The sequence below is a fragment of the Hemitrygon akajei genome, chromosome 6 (assembly GCF_048418815.1).
Source record: "Hemitrygon akajei chromosome 6, sHemAka1.3, whole genome shotgun sequence".
Classification (NCBI taxonomy): domain Eukaryota; kingdom Metazoa; phylum Chordata; class Chondrichthyes; order Myliobatiformes; family Dasyatidae; genus Hemitrygon; species Hemitrygon akajei.
In genome coordinates, this window is record NC_133129.1 from 96,782,772 (window position 1) to 96,807,915 (window position 25,144).

Below are 25,144 nucleotides of genomic sequence, written 5' to 3' on the forward strand. Positions count from 1 at the left end.
CGCCTTATGACATAGCACATGAATGAACAAACTCCAGTTTGGTGTTTTCAAGGGTTGAATTGACAGGTCCAAACACTGGGGATCCAGAGATTCATCAAACCGAGAGCCTTTGTGCTTTATATTCCAGTAACATTAGATGAAGTTAATCTCTGGATTTGATAGAATGCTTCCAACTCGATTTCCTGTCCAATGTGATTTTTGATCCAGCACGGAGTTTGGCCTGCCGTGGTTGGCCAACAGCCCTCACACATCTGCACTATGTGATATTCTCACGGCGGGACCTTCAGCCCTGACAAGGAGAGAGCTGCCAGAGACATGTGTTCGATCCTGACCTCTGGCGCTCTGTGTCTGTTTACTTGTTTACTGACAAGCCCTGACAAAGCCGATTTAACCCAAACTAACCACAGGACTGTTGACAATGGCCAATTAACCTACCCAGTACGTCTTTGGAGTGCGGAAGGAAACCGGAGGGCCTGGGGGAAACCCACGCGTTCCATGGGGATGACGTACAGCGATCACTGGCATTGAACTCTGAACTCTGAGCTGTAATAGGACCGCGCTAACCACTACACTAATGTGTGTGTGAAATTTGCACACCCTCCCTGTGACAGGTTCAGATTTGTACTTATTTCTCACGTGTACACTGAAAGGCACGTTGTTTGTGTTAGCACAACGCAGGGAAGCGCCCGGGGTGGGGACAGCCCACAAGTGTTGCAGCACATTCGGACTACATGGGTTTCCCCTAGAAACAGGCCCTTTGGCCATTCTGCACCATGCTAGACTGGTTTTACCTCCCCCCCCCATCTCCCTGCAGCCTCCATACCCCTCCCATCCAGGCACCTATCCAAATTGCTCCTAATTCTTACAATTAAACTTGCATCTTCCACTTCTGCTGGCAGCTCATTCCCCGCTCGTATCAGTGAAGAAGATCCCCCTCAGATTCCCCTTAAACGTTTCAGCTTTCACCTGAAACCTCTGCCCTCTATTTCTACTCTCACCCAATATGAGGGAGAAAAGCCTATCTGCACCTATCCTATCTATACCCCTCAACCAGTAGCGGGGCGGAGCTACATCTCTACCAAAGGAGGTGTGAGGTGCTCCTTCCCTTCACCAGCCTGCAGGTCATCCTTGGGCGAGGGACCTTCAGCCCTGATAGCAGAGAGCTGCCAGAGACGTGTTCGATCCTGACCTCTGGCATATATAGAATGGTGTATTTGATAAGAGACTTGGTGGGGACTTGATAGAGGTATTTAAAATAATGAGGGGGATAGATAGAGTTGACGTGGATGGCTTTTTCCATTGAGAGAAGAGGAGATTCAAACAAGAGGACATGAGTTGAGAGTTAAGGGGCAGAAGTTTAGGGTTTACATTGTTACGAACCCCATAACTGGGTCACTTACCAGCAAAGATAGAGAGGTCCTTTGAAGCCTGATGATACGATTTTTAACAGAATTTATTAGTAAAAATACACAAAAATAATATCAATGCAAACATACAGATAATATACGTCGTCAATACTAAATCTAAAAGCGCAGGTATAATAATAATCAATAAGAAATAAACTCTATCATTGTCTAGGGGATAATGTATTGTCCGATGGAAATATTAAAGTCACTCGTTCATGCAGGCTGCAGCCTTTGTTGGAGAGAGAGAGGGATTTTGAGAAACTTGCCGGCTTTCCTTTTATGATTTCGATCTGTTGGGAGTCCTGTTGGTGTGGCCGTTCACTTGTGGCCTCTCCTTTAGCTAAAGCCGTTCTTCCGTGGTGAGGCCATCAATCCCAGGCAAGGGAAGGACGCACACGAGCCCCCCACCAGCTGTCGCTATTAAACGCTGTCACGGGATTTCTAGCGTTTCTCCTGGTGCGCCTAAAGGGGTTGTTCCCCAGGCCCTCTTTTATCCTTACTCACGGGGTCTCAGATGTCAATCAGGTTGGGATGATGCAATCCCTCAACCAGCCCACTCTGGTTGTCCCCTGAGGGGATTCAATGAATAGTACAGTACTCAATACACAATTCCGTCTCCAAGAGACAATGGCCGTTATCAGTGGCTTTGTTTCGCTGAGGCCAGGACACATTCCAAACGTCTCTCTCTCATTTCCTGGGTCTCAGGATTAATAGCGATCTTTCGATTCTCAAAAAGGAGGGGGCGACTTTGTACCCTTCGGCCCCTCAGAGTTGTGGCACATTCGTAACAACATGAAGGGGAAATTCTTTACTCAGAGAGTGGTAGCTGTGAGGAACAAGCTTCCAGTAGAAGTGGTAGAGGCAGGTTCGATTTTGTCATTTAAAAAAAATTGGATAGGTATATGGACAGGAAAGGAATGGAGTGTAATGGGCTGAGTGCAGGTAGGTGTGACTAGGTGAGATTAAGCGTTCGGCATGGACTAAAAGGGCCGAGATGACCTGTTTCCATGCTGTAATTGTTATATGTAGCCCCTGCCCAGCTATGTCAAGGCATGGGAGCTGTTGTATGATTCTGTCCTGCTTGCTCATGTTTTTTTTTTTCGCTCCAAAATATTCAACAGGTTTGTCTTTAAGTGCAGGGCGCTTGGACTCAAGGTACCGAAGCAGTTCTGAGGCTTCATTGCCTCATTAGACAGCCTCCGGGCCCGAGCTCCAGCCTCCCGCCCGCTGCCTTGGCCAGGTGTGGCTGGTCGTGGGTGGGGTGAGAGGACGAGGTCAGGGCCGGAGGTCCCCGTACCGGGGCCGCAGCGATCGCAGTCCGGAGCGAGTGACCGACCGAGCGGGGAGAGCGGCAGGGCGCCCGCCTGCCCGCCTCGCTTGTAGGATCTATCGGCCGAGGGATGACTTTCAGTCCATCGCAGCGAGGTAGCTGCTCTGCTACTTCCGAAACCCTGAGCCCGAATTAGGTCATCTGCGAATATTTTAGCACCGGGTTCCCCACGAGCATTCGGTGTGGTGAACAGGTTTAGAGTCGGCGCCATCCGTCCGCGCTCCGGGCTGGTACCAACGGTGCTTCCCGCCGGCCGCGCGAGGCGCCGGTTGCCCGAGGCCGACCGGTGATCCTGGCGCGAGGGTGTCGCTGCGGTTAGGCGGGTAACGACCTGGTGTGTATTCACCAGTGGCGTGACCGGGAATGAGGGAAGGTGTTGCTGACTCATATCGTTTCCTCACGGCCCGGTAGTATGTGCTGACCACCCATCCATCTGTACCATCATCCCATTCCTGCCCTGACTAGCCTGTGGTACAGACAGTGATCCCGAGACTGCTGCCCTTCAGCCTCTTCCCTAATTCTCTACACTCACTACGCAGGACCTCTTCCCCCTTTCTCCCTCTGTCACTGGTGCCAATGTGCACCACAACCTCTGGCTACTCCAGGGTGATGACCGTGTGGATAACGACCTGGTGTGGATAATGTCCTGGTGTGTATTTACCAGTGGCGTGACAGGGAATGAGGGAAGGTACAGCCTTCCTCGCGGCCTGGTAAAACATGCTCTGCTGAGTTCCTCCAGCATTTTGTGCGTGTTGGACTGGATTTGCAGGACCTGCATAAGTTCGTGTGTTTATGAGATGTAAACTCCTTGGAAATGAGACTGTAGGTGGTGGAATCCGTGTAGAGTTGTGGTAAGTGAAGTTATCCACACTAGTTCAGAGCCTGATGGTTCTGGGGTAATGTGTTCCTGAGGCTCCTGTGCCTTCTCCTTGAGGGCAGCAGTGAGAAGAGAGCCTGGCCTGGGTGGTGGGGCCACTTGATGGTGGAGGCCGTTGTACGGGAGGTGCCTAATAAAGTGGCCACTGGCTGTTTATCACCATAGACTTGCTCGAGGTTCATTTCCTTGCCGGCATTCATGGGAATGCAGAGAAAAACATTAGCACAAACAGAAAATGACAAAGAACTAATGTACAAAAGAAGACAAACTGCGCAAAATAAACAAAGAGTTAAGTAGATAGACAGATAACTAAATAGATAGATATAAGTAATGCTGAGAACATGGATTGTATAGTCTTTGAAAATGGGATCAGAGGTTGTGGAATCCGTTCAGAGTTGAGGTGAATGAAGTTACCCAATCAAAGTTCAAAGTAGTTTTATCATCAAAGTGCGTATACAGAACCTCATCATAGACTGTACCTTGTCATAATTTTCTTGCAGGCATTCATAGTAGAACACAGGAATAATGGAAGCTAAGTCCTCTGATGCCATTCCAGAGATCTCACATCTGCCCGGGGAAGCCAGATCCTTAGTCACTGTGGCTCAGAAGAACGAGGGGGTGAGAAGTACCTGAGGGCTCACAAAAGGGCAGATCCTTTTCACCAGTGGAAGTTTCTTCACTGAAGGGACAGAGTTACAAGTTAGAGACGTGAGATTTATTTTACGCAGAGGTTCAGCACGTTAACAAGCCACTCTGACCCAGAGTGGACAGAACACAGCTCTGGTATCGATTCACCGTGGTGTGGACGGAACACAGCTCTGGTATCGAGTCACCGTGGTGTGGACAGAACACAGCTCTGGTATCGATTCACCGTGGTGTGGACGGAACACAGCTCTGGTATCGAGTCACCGTGGTGTGGACAGAACACAGCTCTGGTATCGATTCACCGTGGTGTGGAGAGAACACAGCTCTGGTATCGAGTCACCGTGGTGTGGACGGAACACAGCTCTGGTATCGATTCACTGTGGTGTGGAGAGAACACAGCCCTGGTATCGAGTCACCGTGGTGTGGAGAGAACACAGCTCTGGTATCGATTCACCGTGGTGTGGACGGAACACAGCTCTGGTATCGATTCACCGTGGTGTGGACGGAACACAGCTCTGGTATCGAGTCACCGTGGTGTGTGACCAGAACACAGCTCTGGTATCGATTCACTGTGGTGTGGAGAGAACACAGCTCTGGTATCAATTCACCGCGGTGTGCAGAGAACACAGCTCTGGTATCGAGTCACCGTGGTGTGGACAGAACACAGCTCTGGTATCGATTCACCGTGGTGTGGAGAGAACACAGCTCTGGTATCGATTCACCGTGGTGTGGACGGAACACAGCTCTGGTATCGAGTCACCGTGGTGTGGAGAGAACACAGCTCTGGTATCGAGTCACCGTGGTGTGGAGAGAACACAGCTCTGGTATCGAGTCACCGTGGTGTGGACGGAACACAGCTCTGGTATCGAGTCACCGTGGTGTTGGTGTGGACGGAACACAGCTCTGGTATCGATTCACCGTGGTGTGGACAGAACACAGCTCTGGTATCGATTCACCGTGGTGTGGAGAGAACACAGCTCTGGTATCAAGTCACCGTGGTGTGGACGGAACACAGCTCTGGTATCGATTCACCGTGGTGTGGACAGAACACAGCTCTGGTATCGATTCACCGTGGTGTGGAGAGAACACAGCTCTGGTATCAAGTCACCGTGGTGTGGACGGAACACAGCTCTGGTATCGATTCACCGTGGTGTGGAGAGAACACAGCTCTGGTATCAAGTCACCGTGGTGTGGACGGAACACAGCTCTGGTATCGATTCACCGTGGTGTGGACGGAACACAGCTCTGGTATCAAGTCACCGTGGTGTGGACAGAACACAGCTCTGATATCGAGTCACCATGGTGTGGACACTGTCCTGGCTTGATCCTCACTCGTTGCTCGTTGATTTGAAGACGTTCCTCACTTTGCCGAATCTCCACCGGAAGCTCCTTGGTCCCGCTCTCCTGCCAAATGTGGATGTCGGTTAGTGGGTGGAGGTGTCGATCAGCCTTACAGCTTGGATAAAATGATTTTTTTTGAGTCATGTGATCGTGGCGTTGATGCTATGTAGCCTCCTCCCCGATGGGACTGGGACTAACAGTCCATGAGCAGGGTGGGTGGGATCTTTCATGATATTGCTGCCCTTTTCCTACAGCACCTTTCAGTATCTATGGCCTTGATAGCATGTCGGCTGGTGCTGGTGATGGACTGGGCAGTGTAGACGGCCTCCTGTCTGGCTCAGTACAGTAGCAGCACAGTGCAAGGTATAAAAATGAGGTGGTACGTTCATGGACTGGTTAGAAATCGGATGGTGGAGGGGAAGAAGCTGCTCCTGAATCGATGAGTTTGGGTCTCCTGAATCTCCTCCCTGATGGTAGCAGTGAGAAGAGTCATGTCCCTCATGGTGGGGTCCTTTACAATGGCTGTTGTTTTGTGCGTGGTGGGGGTTGAACGGCTTCCAGTATTTACTCTGTTGTATGGCTGTCTGTAGGAAGATGAATCTCAGGGTTGTATACTGCCTACAGACTTTGACAATAAATGTACCTTGAACCTTAATACTGGAGTTTTGATACTGGGTTTAAATTCAGAATTAGTCCATTCAGCCCATTGAGTCTGCTCTGCCATTTCACCAAGGCTGATCCATTTCCCTCTTAACCCCAATCTCCTGCCTTTTCCCTATAACTTTTCATCCCCTGACTAATCAAGAAGAGCTGTTAGAACGAAACTTGAATATGCAGGGAATGGAAAGATACGTATCACATGCAGGCAGAGGGACTTAGTTTAATTTGGAATCGTGTTATGGACTAGCATTGAGGGCTGTAGGGCCTGTTCCTGTGCTGGACTGTTCTACGTTCAGACTGGGGAGGGAGACGGGCAGGTACAACCAGAAGGGTTTTAGATGACTAAATGAATTGGACTGGTGGGGTGCAGATGTCTCAGAGTGGCTGCTGAAGATTATCAAGAGGGAGGATGAGCAGTCAGAGGTCATGGGGCACATTGGCACCAACGTCAGAGGGAGAAAGGGGGGAAGAGGTCCTGTGTAGTGAGAGTAGAGAATTAGGGAAGAGGCTAAAGAGCAGCAACTACAATTCTGGATCACTCTCCGTACCACGGGCTAGTCAGGTCAGGAATAGGATGATAGTACAGATAGATGGGTGATAGAATGGAGATATGTCTCTACCAAAGAAGGTGTAGGGTGCTCCTTCACTGCAGGTCACCTTGGGCACCTGCTTAGCCCCTCCCCGCCCCCCGATCAGGGTGGTGGATGGTTGTATGAGCAGCCGGTGCAGATCACAAGTCCTGGTTATGTGACCACTGACACCAGGCAGACAATCTCTACAGAGTATTGGTAATGGCTGGGGTCACCTATCTTGTAAAGACACTGTCCAGAAGAAGGCAATGGAAAGCCACTTCTGTGGAAAAATTTGCCAAGAACAATCATGTTCATGGAAAGACCGTGATCGCCCATGTCCTGAATTGTCCTGCTGTTACCTTTTGATCTTCAGCATGTAAAATGCTGTGTAATACTGGGTCAGGGATGCCTCTTCTTCGTAGAGTGATACCTGCTTGTTGTGTTGAACAAAGACAGGTACAAATACAGATACAAAACAAATACCCACCAGCTTCAGTGTCTCTCCAGTGACTTCGTTCACAGTCACAACCACAGTCACCTGATACACGTGTGCCTCATTTAAACTCGAAGTACACCTGTATTCCTGGACTCCCGATGTCTTCCTTTCGATTAACTTAATATTTTGAAGTTACAAAACATAGCGATACTGTCCATGGGTTCACGGATCATTCAGCAATCTGATGGCAGAGTGGAACAAGCTGTTCCTGAAATGTTGAGTGTGGGTCTTTCAGGCTCCTGTACTTCCTCCCTGATGGGGGCAGTTAAAACAGCATGGGGGGGGGGTGGTGGTAGCAACCCGTGTTCTATTCCCGCCGCTGTTTGTATGTTCTCCCCTTGGCCACGTGGGTTCCCTCCGGGTGCTCCGGTTTCCTCCCACAGTCCAAAGACTTAATGCTTGGTAGGTTAATTGGTCATTGTAAATTGTCCCGTGATTAGGCTAAGGTTAAATCGGGGGTTGTTGGGCAGTGTGGCTTAAAGGCCAAACGGGCCTATTGCGAGCTGTATCTCAATAAGTAATTTAAAGAAAGGTATGTCCTGGATGATGGGGGTCCTTAATGATGATTGCCCTCTTCAGTGGTGGGGAGACTGGTGCCCATTATGGAGCTGGCTGAGTTTATGATCTTCTGCAGCTTTATTCGATCCTGTGCAAAGTTCCCTCCATACCAGACGGTGGTGTAACCAGTCAGAATGCTCTCCATGGTACATCTGTAGAAATTTGTTAGTCTTTGGTGACAAACCAAATCTCCTCAAACTCCAGATGAAATATAGCCTCTATTGTTCCTTCTCCGTAATTGTATCAATACGTAGGGCCTAGGATAGATCTTGAGTGATGTTGACACCCTGGAACTTGAAACTGCTCACCCCTCAAAGAGGACTAGTGTGTGTTGTCTTGACTTCTCCTTTCTAAAGTCCACAATCAATATCTTGACATTTAGTGCAAGGCTGTTATTGTGACACCACTCAACCATCGGGCACATCTACATGAAACGTTGCCGTAAAAAAGCAGCGTTCCTATCAAAGATCCTCACAACCCATTGCTGCCAGCAGGTAGAAGGTACAAGAGCCTCAGGACTTGGACCACCAGGTTCAGGAGAAGTTACTACCCCTCAAGCATCAGGCCCCTGAACAAAAGGGGGTAACTACACTCATTTAAGGACTCTTTTATTCTGTTAATACATGCTCATTATTTATTGCTATTTATTTATTATCTGCATTTGCACAGTTTACAGATCCTGTTTACAGTTACTGTTTTACCGATTCGCTAAATATGCCTGTAGATAAAGAAAGAATCTCAGGGATTTGTGTGGTGACATGTATGTGCTTTGGTTATAAATTTCACTTTGATCTGTCTTGCTACTACACGCCTCCTTGTCACCATCAGAGATTCCGCCCATAACAGTTGCATTATCGATGAACTTTTGGATGCCGTTAGCCACACAGTCATGAGTGTAGAGAGTCATGGTTTTGTGCAACTACCATTGGAGAGGAGGTACAAGAGCCTGAAGACACACACTAAAATTGAAATCTAAATGGTTCTTTACACCAAGGAAATTAGAATCCAATATTGGAATTAGATATTATTACAAATAGAATTATTATTAGAACTAGAATAGAATATATCTTGGTATTAATTTTGGCATTGATATTAATTTTGTTGCTGAGGCCTCTATCAGTCATGGCCATCCGTGGATGCTATGTCTTAGCTGTCTAGATACGCAAGTCAGGGCAGTACATTATGGAGAGTAAGCTGTTGCCCCTGTAGAAATCTTACCCTCTCCACGCATTTGACGAACCTAAAGAAACAACAGTTTGGCACCAGCAGCATTGCCAGTCAACTGTGAACTCAACATTGACTGCCTTAGGGACTTCAGCTCTGACACTTTTCCCTCAAGGTTTACTCCTGAGACCTTCCCATGAGAGGATACTGCCCAACAGCAGCAGAGGGTTGAGATCAGAGTTTTCCTTCTCCAAAATGGCCTGCCAACCACGGCTGATGAACCCCATCTACCTGAAGCGACCAGCTTTATGGCACCAGTAGCCCACCTTTGCCCCTTCTCCAGTCAGTAGAAATGGTTCCGCCGGGCTTAGTAGCTAATCCAGACATGAAAGTCAGGAGCTGGAGTTGGTTGTCAGAGGCCATTTGAGTCTCACGCCATTGGGAGCATTTCATAGGTAGTGGGATCTTAAAGAATGAGATATTATTACAGTTAGAATTTTTATTAGAATGGAGAATATCTTGGTATTGGTATTGATAATGGTTTATTATTGTCTGATGTACCGAGATACAGTGAAAAACTTGTCTTACATACTGTATACAGATCAGATCATTACACAGTGCATTGAGACAGGACAAGGTAAAACAGTAACAATGCAGAATAAAGTCTAACAGCTACAGAGAGAGTGCAGTGCAGTAAATAATAAAGTGTAAATCATAACAAGGTGGATTGTGAGGTCGAAAGTCCAGTTTATTCTGCTAGGGCAATATAAAACTATTAAATATTAAATAGTTCTATAACAGTGGGGAAGAAGCTGTCCTTGAGCCTGGTGGTACGTGCTTTCGGGCTTTGGTCTCTCCTGTGCAAAGGGAGAGGGGAGAAGAGACTCAGTCCAGGGTGGGTGGAGTCTGTGATTCTGTTGGACGCTCTACCAAGGCAGCGAGAAATGTAGACAGGGTCCTTGGAGGAGATTTTCTTTCAAGCATTATTTTATCTTTCCTGTAGGCCGGTGACCAGAACTGTACACAATACACCAAATTTGACCTCACCAATGTCTTATACAACTTCAACATAACATCCCAACTCTTGTACTCAATACTTTGATTTATGAAGTGGGTGTCGGTGTGAAGATACGTCTCTACCAAAGGAGGTGTGAGGTGCTCCTTCCCTCCGCTAGCCTTCAGGTCACCCTTGGGCAAGGTGTAGCACCTGCTTAGCCCCCCAATCAGGGTCACCTGAAACCATGGGAGCAGGTGGTGAATGGTCGTATGAGTAGCCGGTGCAGATCACAATTCCTGGTTATGTGACCACTGACACCAGAGAGACAGTCTCTGAAGAGTATTGATCATGGTTGAGGTTATTTGTCTTGTAAAGACACTGCCCAGAAGAAGGCAATGGCAAACCACTTCTACAGAAATATGCCAAGAACAAGATCGCCCAAGTCATACAACATGGCACAAATGGTGATAATGAGTATGCCAAAAGCTCTCTTTAAGATCCTACCCACTGTATGTGTGACACAACTTTCAAGGGATAACGGATGTGTTCCCAGATCTCTTTGTTCTACCACACTCCTCAGTGCCCTACCAGGTGTCCAGGACTGGTGGATATGTGGATGTTGAGGTGTGTTCAGGAGGGTGGGGCTGAGGTGGGCAGGTCATCCCTGACCTTGCCGAGTGACGGGACAGTTTCGAGGGGGCAGAACAGCCTGTGGGTGCTTCACTTTCGTAAGTTCTCCAGAAAGAGGAAGGTGGTGTCAACAGGTACCAGGACACAAAGCAACGCCACCTTAATCCGAAGCTCAGGCCCGATCTCGGGAAGGGGAAGGGTCCAAGATGGAAACCTTTGAGTGGGTGTGAAGGACAGGTCCATGGAGAACATCCCTGGATGTCCCAAAGCCACTAGGACACAGGACCTTAGATGGAGATACAGAGCAGAGTAGGCCCTTCAGCCCTGATTTAATCCTAGCCCAATCATGGAATCTACCAACCGATCCCACTTGGTCACAGGGAAAACGTAAAACTCCTTCTGGGGAAGGGAATCGAACCCAGGTCGCTGGTCTGGTAAAGCATTATCCTAACCGCTACACTACCTTGCCGTCCATTAAAAAGGTAGCAACGTTATACTGTATATATTGTACATTATACTGCATATATATTGTATATGCTCTTTATGTCAATTTACTGTTTTATGCTCTTTATGTCAACTCACTGGTTTGAAATTTTCTGTTAAAGTTATTGTGTTAATTTATTTTGTGAGCTGTATGTGATAAACGTATTGTGTTTTGGCCTTGTATCGTTTGGCCCTATGTGTTACTATGATTGCACATTGCACATTTAGACGGAGACATACCGTAAGGATTTTTTTGTACTCCTCGTGCATGTGAAGGACGTCAGAAACGAAGTCAATTCAATAAAACTGAACTTTGGAGAGTGGGCTCAGAACTAAGGGGGACCAAATCCCCGGCATTCCCCTGATGTTCACATCCCGTGTGGGCATCCGTGGCGTGTTTTCCTGTAAAATGCCTGCAGCCAGTGAGTTCGTAGCAAGATCCCAAGGATACCAATTATCAGCTGACAGATCTCAAATGACGGAGTGTCGGCACAGGGTGGGAAGTTTGTCTGAGATGGCAGTGATAGGTTTCTGTGTGTATGTGTCGGGGTTGGGGGGTGGGTGTAGATCTCACCGAATGTTACAGAGAGCACTCTCCGCTCCCACGTCGCCATTTTCCCATGAAAGCACGCCCCCTCCTCAATGTCATTCCGATAGAGAGGGAGTTAGCTGGAGTTTGTGCTCACCTTTCCAAGTCCGCACCACAGTAGGGTGTGGTTCCTTCCCTCTGGGATCTTAGCACCAATAAGCGTTCGGTTCTGATTAGGTATTTCCCTCCCAGCCCGTGCCCCTTTCGTTTCTGTGAAACATTGACAAATACAGGTAAGTAAATTCCCCGTTCTGATGTAACTGCAAACTCTGGCTGGAAGATATGGGTAAGGCGGAAGGTGAAGATCTGCCTCAGTCACTCTTCGCTCAGAGTCCGTGCGTCCACTCCGTGTTCACCCGACTGCGTGGATCGACGGTTTGGCGACCACTTCACCACCTCGGCGGTTCACCGACTGCCTGTGCCTGCTTCCCAGACTGAGAGCTTCCTCTCCCCCCTCTCTCTTCGTGAATCTCTCCGGGGGAACTCTCCCTCCAGACCCTGGGAGTCTCTCTGCTCCTGTGTTCTCAGTGTGTCGGTTCACTCGGTCACTCTCCGAAATCTCTCTGCTTCAGGGCTCCGTGTTTGGGGAATCTCTCTCTCTCTCACTCCCTATCAGGACTCTGTCTGAACATTTTCTCTTCCTCTTCCCCATCTCTCTCCCTCTCTCTTCCCCTACCTCTCTCTTTTTCCCGTTCGTTCTCTGCTCCCTTGTCTCTCATTCTTCCTCTTTATCTCTCCACCTCCTCTCCTTCACTCTCCCCATCCACTTTCTTCCTCCTCTCTTTTACCTCCTCTTTCTCTCTCTCCTCCCTTCCACTGTGTGAGAACTCTACCCACCCTGTGCCCGAAGTCCCCATTGCTCTGAGTCGAGGGTGTCCCTCTGTGTCCTGGCACAGCATCTCTCTGCAATGGAGCCACTCCCCTGGACCCTGCTGGCCTGCCTTCTGCTTACCTGCCAGGTGACAGGTAAGTGAATCTTACCCTCCCACAGAGGCTGGAACTCTCCTCAGTGGATGTTTTTAAGATGGACTGAAATTGATTCATGACTTGTGGAGGAGGCACGAAAGGTCACAAAAGGTGGGGAAGAGTTGAGATCAATCAGGATTAGATGGTAGTATGGAATTGATGAGCCGAAATGTCCTCTTATTCGAATGTCTATAATCCCTCCATGTTCCCACCTAAGCCTTTAGCCTGCACCCTCTACAACCCTCCGAGATCCCACCTCTGGAGATACGTCTAAAAGACATAGGAACAGAATTAGGCCAATCAGCCCATCAAATATGCTCTGCCACTTGATCATGGCTGATTTATTTTCCCTCTCAAACCCATTCTCCTATCTCCTCCTAAAATTTGAAGCTCTTACTAATCAAAAACCTATTAACTTGCACTTTAAATATAGCCATAGACTTGGCCTCCACAGCCATTTGTGGCAATGAATTCCACAGCTTCACCAACCTCTGGCTAAAGAAATTCCTCCTCATCTCCTATTCTGAGACTGTGCCCTCCAGTCCTAGACTATCCATCTATTAAAATTATCCTCCACATCCACTCTATCTAGGCCTATTGATATTTGGTAGGTTTCAATAAGATCCTCCCTCATTCTTCCAAACTCCAGTGAGTACATTTTTGTAAACCTCGGACTCTCTCCAATGCCAGTACATCCTTTCTTTGATAAGGGGTCTAAAACTATTCACAATGCTCCAAATGCAGTCTGCCCAATGCCTTATAAAGCCTCCACACTACAGCCTTGCTTTTATATTCTAGAAAGACATATTGGTCTTTCTGAGACCCATGCCCCTGATGAAGGGCCTCGGCTCAAAATGTTGACTTTTTATTCCTCTCCATAGATGCTGCCCGACCTGTAGAGCTCCCCCATTATTCTGTGTGTGTTGTTCTGGATTTCCAGCATCTGCAGAATCTTTTGTGTTTACCATTACATCTTTGCTTTATCTTCTCAAAATGAATGCTAACATTTCATTGGTCTTCCTCAAACTCAACCTGCAGGTTAAGTCTGGTTGAGTTAACTTGCAGACTTAACTACAAGTCCCTTTGTACCTCTGATTTTGAACTTGCTCCTGTCTATGTCCTTGTTCCTTCTATCAAAGTGTGAGATCATACACTTCCCAGCACTGTATACCATCTGCCACTTATTAGTTTATTCTCCTTTAGCTCCCACCCATAAAGTTCTCCTGTAAAATCGAGTGAGATTCCCCAACCATTCTGCACCTGTTAATATTTGGTAACAGAATTTAAGCTTTAATCACCAGTTCTGTGGTCACCAAAGACAAACCTGAGATTCATTTTCCTGTGGGTATTCAGAGTAATTACAAAGAAACACAAGAGAGTAAACAGAGAGTTAGATAGAGCAGATAGAGTCAGATAGAGTAGACAGGAAGTCAGATAGAGTAGAGAGGCAGTTAGATAGAGTAAACAGGGAGTACCTGTTTCCCATGGTTGAAATGTCTAATACCAGAGGGCATGCAATGAAAGTGAGAGGGGGTAGGTTCAAGGGGGATGTGAGGGGTATTTTTACTCAGAGAGTGGTGGATGCCAGGAATGTGCTGCCTGGTATGTGGTGGATGCAAATATATTAGAGGCTTTTCAGTGATGTTTGGATAAGCACATGGATGTGAGGAAGATGGAGGGATTGTGTAGGTAGGAGGGATTAGTGTTTGAGTGTTTATGATGTGCTTTTTAGCTGGTTCAGCATAACATTGTGGGCTGAATGGCCTATTTCTAAGTTGCACTCTTGTAAGTTCAATCATGAAAATCTTCTCACCAGGACTGACAGACAACCAATGTGCAAAAGAAGACAAATTGTACAAATACAAAGAAAAACTGAAAATAATAAAAGTAAATACGTAATATTGAGAGCAGGGATTGTAGAACATGAGTCCTTGAAAGTGAGTCTATAGGTTATGGAATCAGTTCAACACAGTGGGATCCAAGGCTCCGGTACCTCCTTCCCACAGGCAGGAGCGAGAAAAGATCATGGTCTGGATGGTGGGGGTATTTGATGATGGATGCTGCTTCTTTGTGGATGTGCTCCATGGTGGGGAGAGCTTCTCCTGAGGTTTACTGGGCTGTATCCACAAATTTTTGTTGGCTTTTCCTTTCTTGGGTATTGGAAATGGTGGGGCGTGGATGGGGTGCTGGGTGTGTTAGGGGGTTGTAGTAACTCAGGAAACACTTCAAACCTATTATGGGATATCTGAAGCCAAGACTTGGGAAGATATCCCTGGGACTGGAGGGCTTGAATTATCTGGACAGATCAGACACTTCTGCTTTTTCCAGAAGTGTAGGAGGCCGAGGAATGACGCGTTGGAAGTCCGTAACATTATCAGCTGCCAAGCTAGTTCAAAGTACAAAGTAAATTTTATTATCAAGGTTCATATATGTCGCTACCCTGAGATTCATTTTCCTGTGAGCATACTCAGCAAATCTATAGAATAGTAACTGTAACAGGATCAATGAAAGATCAACCAGAGTGCAGAAGACAACAAACTGTTCAAATGCAAATATAAATAAATAGCAATAAATAATGAGAATATGGGATAGTGAATCCTTAAAATGAGGTCATTGGTTGTGGGAACATTTCAATGATGGGGCAAGTGAGTGTAGTTATCCCCTTTGGTTTAAAGACTGATGTATGAGGGGTAGTAACTGTTCTTGAACCTGGTGCTATGAGTCCTGAGGCTCCTGTGTCTTCTACCTGATGGCAGCAGTGAGAAGAGAGTTCGCCATGGGTGGTGATGGTCTCTGATAATGGATGCTGCTTTCTTACAACAGCATTTCATGTAGATGTGCTCACTGTAGGTAGATAATCACAGTCCTGGAGTTAGGCAATCTAAAACCAAAAGGCACAGATTTAATGTGAGAGGGGATGAAGGGCATCAGCCCAAATTATTGACTGTTTATTCATTTCCATAGATGCTGCCTGATTTGCTGAGTTCCTCCAGTTTTTAGTGTGTGTTGGTCAAGGATTACAGGGGATCTGAAGGGGAAGATTTTCTGTGACCATGACTGTTCTTGGCAAAGTTTTCTACAGAAATGGTTTGCCATTGCTTTCTTCTGAGCAGTGTCTTTACAAGATGGGTTACCCTAGCCATTATCAATACTCTTCAGAGATTGTCTGCCTGGTGCCAGTGGTTGCATAACCAGGACTTGTGATGTGCACCGGATATGCACTTGTGTAAGGAGCTCCTTACACCTCCTTTGGTAGAGACGTATCTCCACTCCACCACCCACATACCCAGGTAAGATGTAACACAAATGCCAGTGACAACCTATCACCACATTCAAGTGGTGTGAGACCTGCTACTGCAAACTAAGAAACTTCTAGAAAAATACAGAAGCAACTATTCTGTAATTGCTGTAAAATTCAATGAACAATTAGCTGCTCAGCGATTATATAAAAATACATGCAAACGTAACAATTCTACACCCTAATTCAACCGGGTGGCCAGAACTACACACAATACTCCAACTGCAGTCTGACTAACGTTTTATACAGCTGCAACAACATTCAAGTTCGAAGTAAATTCATTATCAAAGTACATATGTATCACCATTATACATCCCTGAGATTCATCCTCTTGCAGGTGTTCACAGTAGAACAAAGAAATACAACAGAATCAATGAAGAACTACACACAAAGACCGATAAACTACCAATGTGTAAAAGAAGACAATCTGACTAAATACAAAAATTGAATTACAGCAATAACATTTGATGGTATGATTCAGAACTGTACGTATGAGTCACTTTCCCAATGGTGCCCCATAAGGAGAAAAAGGGGGCATACAGGACCGAGATATACCAGCTCCTGGAGTGGTGTCGCAGCAACAACCTTACACTCAACATCAGTAAGACCAAAGAGCTGATTGTGGACTTCAGGAAGGGTAAGACGAGGGAACACACACCAGTCCTCCTAGAGGGATCAGAAGTGGAGAGAGTGAGCAATTTCAAGTTCTTGGGTGTTCCTGAGAACTTAACCTGGATCCAATATATCGATGCAGCTACAAAGAAGGCATGACAGCAGTTATATTTCATTAGGAGTTTCAAGAGATTTGGTTTGTCACCAAAAACACTCGCAGATATACTGTGGAGAGCATTTTAACTGGCTGCATCACTGTCTGGTGTGGGGGAGTGCTGGGCCTGGGGGATGCGGCACAGGATCGAAGTAAGCTGCAGAGAATTGTAAACTTAGTCAGTGCTGAGGTGAGTGAAGTTATTCACACTGCTTCAGGAGCCTGATGGGTGAAGGATGATCCTGAACCTGGTGGTGTGGGTCCTTCCTTATTCTTGACATGACTTCCTCACTCTATACTGTAGTGTATATGGATTTTAGCAAAGCATTTGATAAGGTACCCCATGCAAGGCTTATTGAGAAAGTAAGGAGGCAAGGGATCCAAGGGGACATTGTATATCCAGAACTGGCTTGCCCACAGAAGGCAAAGAGTGGTTGTAGGCAGGTCATATTCTGCATGGAGGTTGGTGATTGGTGGTGTGCCTCAGGGATCTGTTTTGGGACCCCTTCTCTTTGTGATTTTTATAAATGTCCTGGATGAGGAAGTGGAGGGATGGGTTAGTAAATTTGTTGATGACACAAAGGTTGGATGTATTGTGGATAGTGTGGAGTGCTGTCAGAGGTTACAATGGGACATTGATAGGATGCAAAACTGGGCTGAGAAGTGGCAGATAGCGTTTAACCCAGATAAGTGTAAGGTGGTTAATTTTGGTCGGTCAAATATGATGGCAGAATATAATATTAATGGTAAGACTCTTGGCAGTGTGGAGGATCAGAGGGATCTTAGGGTCCAAGTCCATAGGACACTCAAATATGCTACGCAGGTTGACTCTGTGGTTAAGAAGGCGTACTGTGCATTGCCCTTCATCAATCATGGATTGAGTTTAGGAGCCGAGAGGTAATGTTGCAGCTACATAGGACCCTGCTCAGACCCCACTTGGAGTACTGGGCTCAAATCTGGTCAACTCATTACAGGAAGGACATGAAAACTATAGAAAGGGTGCAGAGGAGATTTACAAGGATGTTGCCTGGATCGGGGAGCATGCCTTATGAGAATAGGTTGAGTGAACTCAGCCTTTTCTCCTTGGAGTGACAGAGGATGAGAGGTGACCTGATAGAGGTGTTCAAGATAATGAGAGGCATTGATCGTGTGGATAGTCAGAGGATTTTTCCCAGGGCTGACATGGCTGGCACGAGAGGGCATAGTTTTAAGGTGCTTGAAAGTAGGTACAGAGATGTCAGAGGTAAGTTTTTTTACGCAGAGAGTGGTGAGTGCGTGGAATGGGCTGCCAGCGATGGCTGTGGAGGTGTAAATGACAGGTTCTTTTAAGAGACTCCAGGATGGCTACATGGAGCTTAAAAAAATAGAGGGCTATGGGTAAGCCTAGGTAGTTCTAAGGTAGGGACATGTTCGGCACAGCTTTGTGGGCTGCAGGGCTTGTATTGTGCTGTCGGATTTCTATGTTTCTATGTTTTTATACTGAACTCCTCTACCACTGAAGGTGAACATGCCATACATCTTCATCAACACCTTGCCCACTGTCAGTGAACTATGGAACTGGTCCCTGGTCCCGCTGTCCTTCAGTACTATTTACGATTAAATGTATGTTTTTTTTAAAACAGTTGCAGAGTTCTACAGGTTTTGCAGATATTGAAGAAAACGTTGCAGAGGTGTTGCAGGAAGTAACACATTTTCCAAGCTGTCTGCTGACACTCAGCCTGTGATTGAGGAGATCATGAAACCAGATTCCAATTAACTGCTAATGTGGGAGTTTGATCTTCAGTTCTAGGTAATCGGCTGTCAGGGCAGGTGGGGGTCCAGCAGTGTGACAGGATCCTGAAAGATGCCTTCCCCAAAAAGATGTACCGCTTGTTGCAGAGTTACCAGACGATTCCAAGCATTGGAAGCCAACCAGAATACGTGGAGTAAGTAACGAGCAGTTCACATTATTTAGAGATACAGCACAAAACAGGCCCCACTGCCCAGCAACCCACCTACTTAACACTAGTCTAACCACGAGACAATTAACAAAGACCAAATAACCTACTAACCAGTATGCTTTTGGACTTTGGAGCTCCCGGAGGAAATCCCCACAGTCACAGGGAGAATGTACAAACTTTTTAAAGACGGCGCTGGACCTGAACTCAGACAGCCCGAGATGTAATAGTGTCACACTAACCGATATGCTATCTTTGTGTAAATACAGGATATAAGGCTGTACAACACCAGGGCAGAGAACCGGTGGGGACGGGTCTGTCACTGTACAACACCAGGGCACAGAACCAGTGGGGATGGGTCTGTCACTGTATGACACCGGGTACAGTACCGGTGGGGATGGGTCTGTCACTGTATAACACTGGGGTACGGTACTGGTGGGGACGGGTCTGTCACTGTATAACACTGGGGTACGGTACCGGTGGGGATGGGTCACTGTATAACACCAGGGTACAGTACCAGTGGGGACGGGTCTGTCACTGTATAACACTGGGGTATGGTACCGGTGGGGACAGGTCTGTCACTGTATAACACCGGGGTGGTGCGGTACCGGTGGGGATGGGTCTGTCACTGTATAACACCAGGGTACGGTACCGGTGGGGATGGGTCTGTCACTGTATAACACTGGGGTGCGGTACCGGTGGGGATGGGTCTGTCACTGTATGACACCGGGGTACGGTACCAGTGGGGATGGGTCTGTCACTGTATAACACCGGGGTACGGTACCGGTGGGGATGTGTCTGTCACTGTATGACACCGGGGTACGGTACCGGTGGGGATGGGTCTGTCACTGTATAACACTGGGGTACGGTACCGGTGGGGATGGGTCTGTCACTGTATAACACCGGGGTACAGTACCGGTGGGGATGGGTCTGTCACTGTGTAACACAGGGGTACAGTACCGGTGGGGATGGGTCTGTCACTGTATAACACCGGGGTACGGTACCGGTGGGGATGGGTCTGTCACTGTATGACACCGGGGTACGGTACCGGTGGGGATGGGTCTGTCACTGTATAACACCGGGGTATGGTACTATGGGGATGGGTCTGTCACTGTATGACACCGGGGTACGGTACCAGTGGGGACGGGTCTGTCACTGTATAACACCGGGGTACGGTACCGGTGGGGATGGGTCTGTCACTGTGTAACACCGGGGTACGGTACCGGTGGGGATGGGTCTGTCACTGTATAACACCGGGGTACGGTACCTTGGGGATGGGTCTGTCACTGTATAACACTGGGGTACGGTACCGGTGGGGATGGGTCTGTCACTGTATGACACCGGGGTACGGTACCGGTGGGGATGGCTCTGTCACTGTATCACACCGGGGTACGGTACCGGTGGGGATGGGTCTGTCACTGTATAACACCGGGGTACGGTACCGGTGTGGATGGGTCTGTCATTGTATAACACTGGGGTACGGTACCGGTGGGGATGGGTCTGTCACTGTATAACACTGGGGTGGTGCGGTACCGGTGGGGACGGGTCTGTCACTGTATGACACCGGGGTACGGTACCGGTGGGGATGGGTCTGTCACTGTATAACACCGGGGTACGGTACCGGTGGGGATGGGTGTGTCACTGTATAACACCGGGGTGGTGCGGTACCGGTGGGGATGGGTCTGTCACTGTATGACACCGGGGTACGGTACCGGTGGGGATGGGTCTGTCACTGTATGACACTGGGGTACGGTACCGGTGGGGATGGGTCTGTCACTGTATAACACCAGGGTACGGTACCGGTGGGGATGGGTCTGTCACTGTATGACACCGGGGTGCGGTACCGGTGGGGATGGGTCTGTCACTGTATGACACTGGGGTACGGTACCATGGGGATGGGTCTGTCACTGTATAACACCGGGGTGGTGCGGTACCGGTGGGGATGGGTCTGTCACTGTATAACACTGGGGTACGGTACCGGTGGGGATGGGTCTGTCACTGTATAACACCGGGGTGGTGCGGTACCGGTGGGGATGGGTCTGTCACTGTATAACACTGGGGTACGGTACCGGTGGGGATGGGTCTGTCACTGAATAACACCGGGGTACAGTACCATGGGGATGGGTCTGTCACTGTATAACACCGGGGTACGGTACCGGTGGGGATGGGTCTGTCACTGTATAACACTGGGGTACAGTACCATGGGGATGGGTCTGTCACTGTATAACACCGGGGTACGGTACCGGTGGGGATGGGTCTGTCACTGTATAACACCGGGGTATGGTACCGGTGGGGATGGGTCTGTCACTGTATAACACTGGGGTGCGGTACCGGTGGGGACGGGTCTGTCACTGTATAACACCGGGGTACGGTACCGGTGGGGATGGGTCTGTCACTGTATAACACGGGTGCGGTACCGGTGGGAACGGGTCTGTCACTGTATAACACCGGGGTACGGTACCGGTGGGGATGGGTCTGTCACTGTATAACACTGGGGTGCGGTACCGGTGGGGATGGGTCTGTCACTGTATAACACCGGGGTACGGTACCGGTGGGGATGGGTCTGTCACTGTATAACACTGGGGTGCAGTACCGGTGGGGATGGGTCTGTCACTGTATAACACCGGGGTACGGTACCAGTGGGGATGGGCCTGTCACTGTATAACACCGGGGTACGGTACCGGTGGGGATGGGTCTGTCACTGTATAACACCGGGGTGGTGCGGGTACCGGTGGGGATGGGTCTGTCACTGTATAACACCAGGGTACGGTACCGGTGGGGATGGGTCTGTCACTGTATAACACTGGGGTGCGGTACCGGTGGGGATGGGTCTGTCACTGTATGACACCGGGGTACGGTACCAGTGGGGATGGGTCTGTCACTGTATAACACCGGGGTACAGTACCAGTGGGGATGGGTCTGTCACTGTGTAACACAGCGGTACAGTACCGGTGGGGATGGGTCTGTCACTGTATAACACCGGGGTACGGTACCGGTGGGGATGGGTCTGTCACTGTATAACGCTGGGGTGCAGTACCGGTGGGGATGGGTCTGTCACTGTATAACACCGGGGTATGGTACTATGGGGATGGGTCTGTCACTGTATGACACCGGGGTACGGTACCGGTGGGGACGGGTCTGTCACTGTATAACACCGGGGTGGTGCGGTACCGGTGGGGATGGGTCTGTAACTGTATAACACCAGGGTACGGTACCGGTGGGGATGGGTCTGTCACTGTATAACACTGGGGTGCGGTACCGGTGGGGATGGGTCTGTCACTGTACGACACCGGGGTACGGTACCAGTGGGGATGGGTCTGTCACTGTATAACACCGGGGTACGGTACCGGTGGGGATGGGTCTGTCACTGTATGACACCGGGGTACGGTACCGGTGGGGATGGGTCTGTCACTGTATAACACTGGGGTACGGTACCGGTGGGGATGGGTCTGTCACTGTATAACACCGGGGTACAGTACCAGTGGGGATGGGTCTGTCACTGTGTAACACAGCGGTACAGTACCGGTGGGGATGGGTCTGTCACTGTATAACACCGGGGTATGGTACCGGTGGGGATGGGTCTGTCACTGTATAACGCTGGGGTGCAGTACCGGTGGGGATGGGTCTGTCACTGTATGACACCGGGGTACGGTACCGGTGGGGATGGGTCTGTCACTGTATAACACCGGGGTATGGTACTATGGGGATGGGTCTGTCACTGTATGACACCGGGGTACGGTACCGGTGGGGACGGGTCTGTCACTGTATAACACCGGGGTACGGTACCGGTGGGGATGGGTCTGTCACTGTGTAACACTGGGGTACGGTACCGGTGGGGATGAGTCTGTCACTGTATAACACCGGGGTACGGTACCTTGGGGATGGGTCTGTCACTGTATAACACCGGGGTACGGTACCGGTGGGGAAGGGTCTGTCACTGTATGACACCGGGGTACGGTACCGGTGGGGATGGCTCTGTCACTGTATAACACCGGGGTACGGTACCGGTGGGGATGGGTCTGTCACTGTATAACACCGGGGTACGGTACCGGTGTGGATGGGTCTGTCATTGTATAACACTGGGGTACGGTACCGGTGGGGATGGGTCTGTCACTGTATAACACTGGGGTACGGTACCGGTGGGGATGGGTCTGTCACTGTATGACACCGGGGTACGGTACCGGTGGGGATGGCTCTGTCACTGTATAACACCGGGGTACGGTACCGGTGGGGATGGGTCTGTCACTGTATAACACCGGGGTACGGTACCGGTGTGGATGGGTCTGTCATTGTATAACACTGGGGTACGGTACCGGTGGGGATGGGTCTGTCACTGTATAACACCGGGGTGGTGCGGTACCGGTGGGGACGGGTCTGTCACTGTATGACACCTGGGTACGGTACCGGTGGGGATGGGTCTGTCACTGTATAACACCGGGGTACGGTACCGGTGGGGATGGGTCTGTCACTGTATAACACCGGGGTGGTGCGGTACCGGTGGGGACGGGTCTGTCACTGTATGACACCGGGGTACGGTACCGGTGGGGATGGGTCTGTCACTGTATAACACTGGGGTACGGTACCGGTGAGGATGGGTCTGTCACTGTATGACACTGGGGTACGGTACCGGTGGGGATGGGTCTGTCACTGTATGACACTGGGGTACGGTACCGGTGGGGATGGGTCTGTCACTGTATAACACAGGGGTACGGTACCGGTGGGGATGGGTCTGTCACTGTATGACACCGGGGTGCGGTACCGGTGGGGATGGGTCTGTCACTGTATAACACCGGGGTGGTGCGGTACCGGTGGGGATGGGTCTGTCACTGTATAACACTGGGGTACGGTACCGGTGGGGATGGGTCTGTCACTGTATAACACCGGGGTACAGTACCATGGGGATGGGTCTGTCACTGTATAACACCGGGGTGGTGCGGGTACCGGTGGGGATGGGTCTGTCACTGTATAACACTGGGGTACGGTACCGGTGGGGATGGGTCTGTCACTGTATAACACTGGGGTACGGTACCGGTGGGGATGGGTCTGTCACTGTATAACACCGGGGTGGTGCGGTACCGGTGGGGATGGGTCTGTCACTGTATAACACTGGGGTACGGTACCGGTGGGGATGGGTCTGTCACTGTATAACACCGGGGTACAGTACCATGGGGATGGGTCTGTCACTGTATAACACCGGGGTACGGTACCGGTGGGGATGGGTCTGTCACTGTATAACACTGGGGTACAGTACCATGGGGATGGGTCTGTCACTGTATAACACCGGGGTACGGTACCGGTGGGGATGGGTCTGTCACTGTATAACACCGGGGTATGGTACCGGTGGGGATGGGTCTGTCACTGTATAACACTGGGGTGCGGTACCGGTGGGGATGGGTCTGTCACTGTATAACACCGGGGTACGGTACCGGTGGGGATGGGTCTGTCACTGTATAACACTGGGGTGCGGTACCGGTGGGGACGGGTCTGTCACTGTATAACACCGGGGTACGGTACCGGTGGGGATGGGTCTGTCACTGTATAACACTGGGGTGCGGGTACCGGTGGGAACGGGTCTGTCACTGTATAACACCGGGGTACGGTACCGGTGGGGATGGGTCTGTCACTGTATAACACTGGGGTGCGGTACCGGTGGGGATGGGTCTGTCACTGTATAACACCGGGGTACGGTACCGGTGGGGATGGGTCTGTCACTGTATAACACTGGGGTGCAGTACCGGTGGGGATGGGTCTGTCACTGTATAACACCGGGGTACGGTACCAGTGGGGATGGGCCTGTCACTGTATAACACCGGGGTACGGTACCGGTGGGGATGGGTCTGTCACTGTATAACACCGGGGTGGTGCGGTACCGGTGGGGATGGGTCTGTCACTGTATAACACCAGGGTACGGTACCGGTGGGGATGGGTCTGTCACTGTATAACACTGGGGTGCGGTACCGGTGGGGATGGGTCTGTCACTGTATGACACCGGGGTACGGTACCAGTGGGGATGGGTCTGTCACTGTATAACACCGGGGTACAGTACCAGTGGGGATGGGTCTGTCACTGTGTAACACAGCGGTACAGTACCGGTGGGGATGGGTCTGTCACTGTATAACACCGGGGTACGGTACCGGTGGGGATGGGTCTGTCACTGTATAACGCTGGGGTGCAGTACCGGTGGGGATGGGTCTGTCACTGTATAACACCGGGGTATGGTACTATGGGGATGGGTCTGTCACTGTATGACACCGGGGTACGGTACCGGTGGGGACGGGTCTGTCACTGTATAACACCGGGGTGGTGCGGTACCGGTGGGGATGGGTCTGTAACTGTATAACACCAGGGTACGGTACCGGTGGGGATGGGTCTGTCACTGTATAACACTGGGGTGCGGTACCGGTGGGGATGGGTCTGTCACTGTACGAC

The 25,144-nt window shown here is 49.7% G+C and overlaps 1 protein-coding gene across 1 annotated transcript in view; it reads left to right on the top strand.

Annotated features, from left to right (window-relative positions):
• The first annotated feature begins 11,714 nt into the window (after positions 1-11,714).
• The window catches only part of LOC140729322 (uncharacterized), a 47,070-nt gene continuing 33,640 nt past the window's right edge, over positions 11,715-25,144 (top strand). Inside the window, exons 1-2 of the mRNA XM_073048950.1 lie at positions 11,715-12,714; positions 18,562-18,703. Coding sequence (XP_072905051.1) covers positions 12,657-12,714; positions 18,562-18,703 — 200 coding nt within the window. The 5' untranslated portion in view covers positions 11,715-12,656. The remainder of the gene's footprint in view (positions 12,715-18,561; positions 18,704-25,144) is intronic.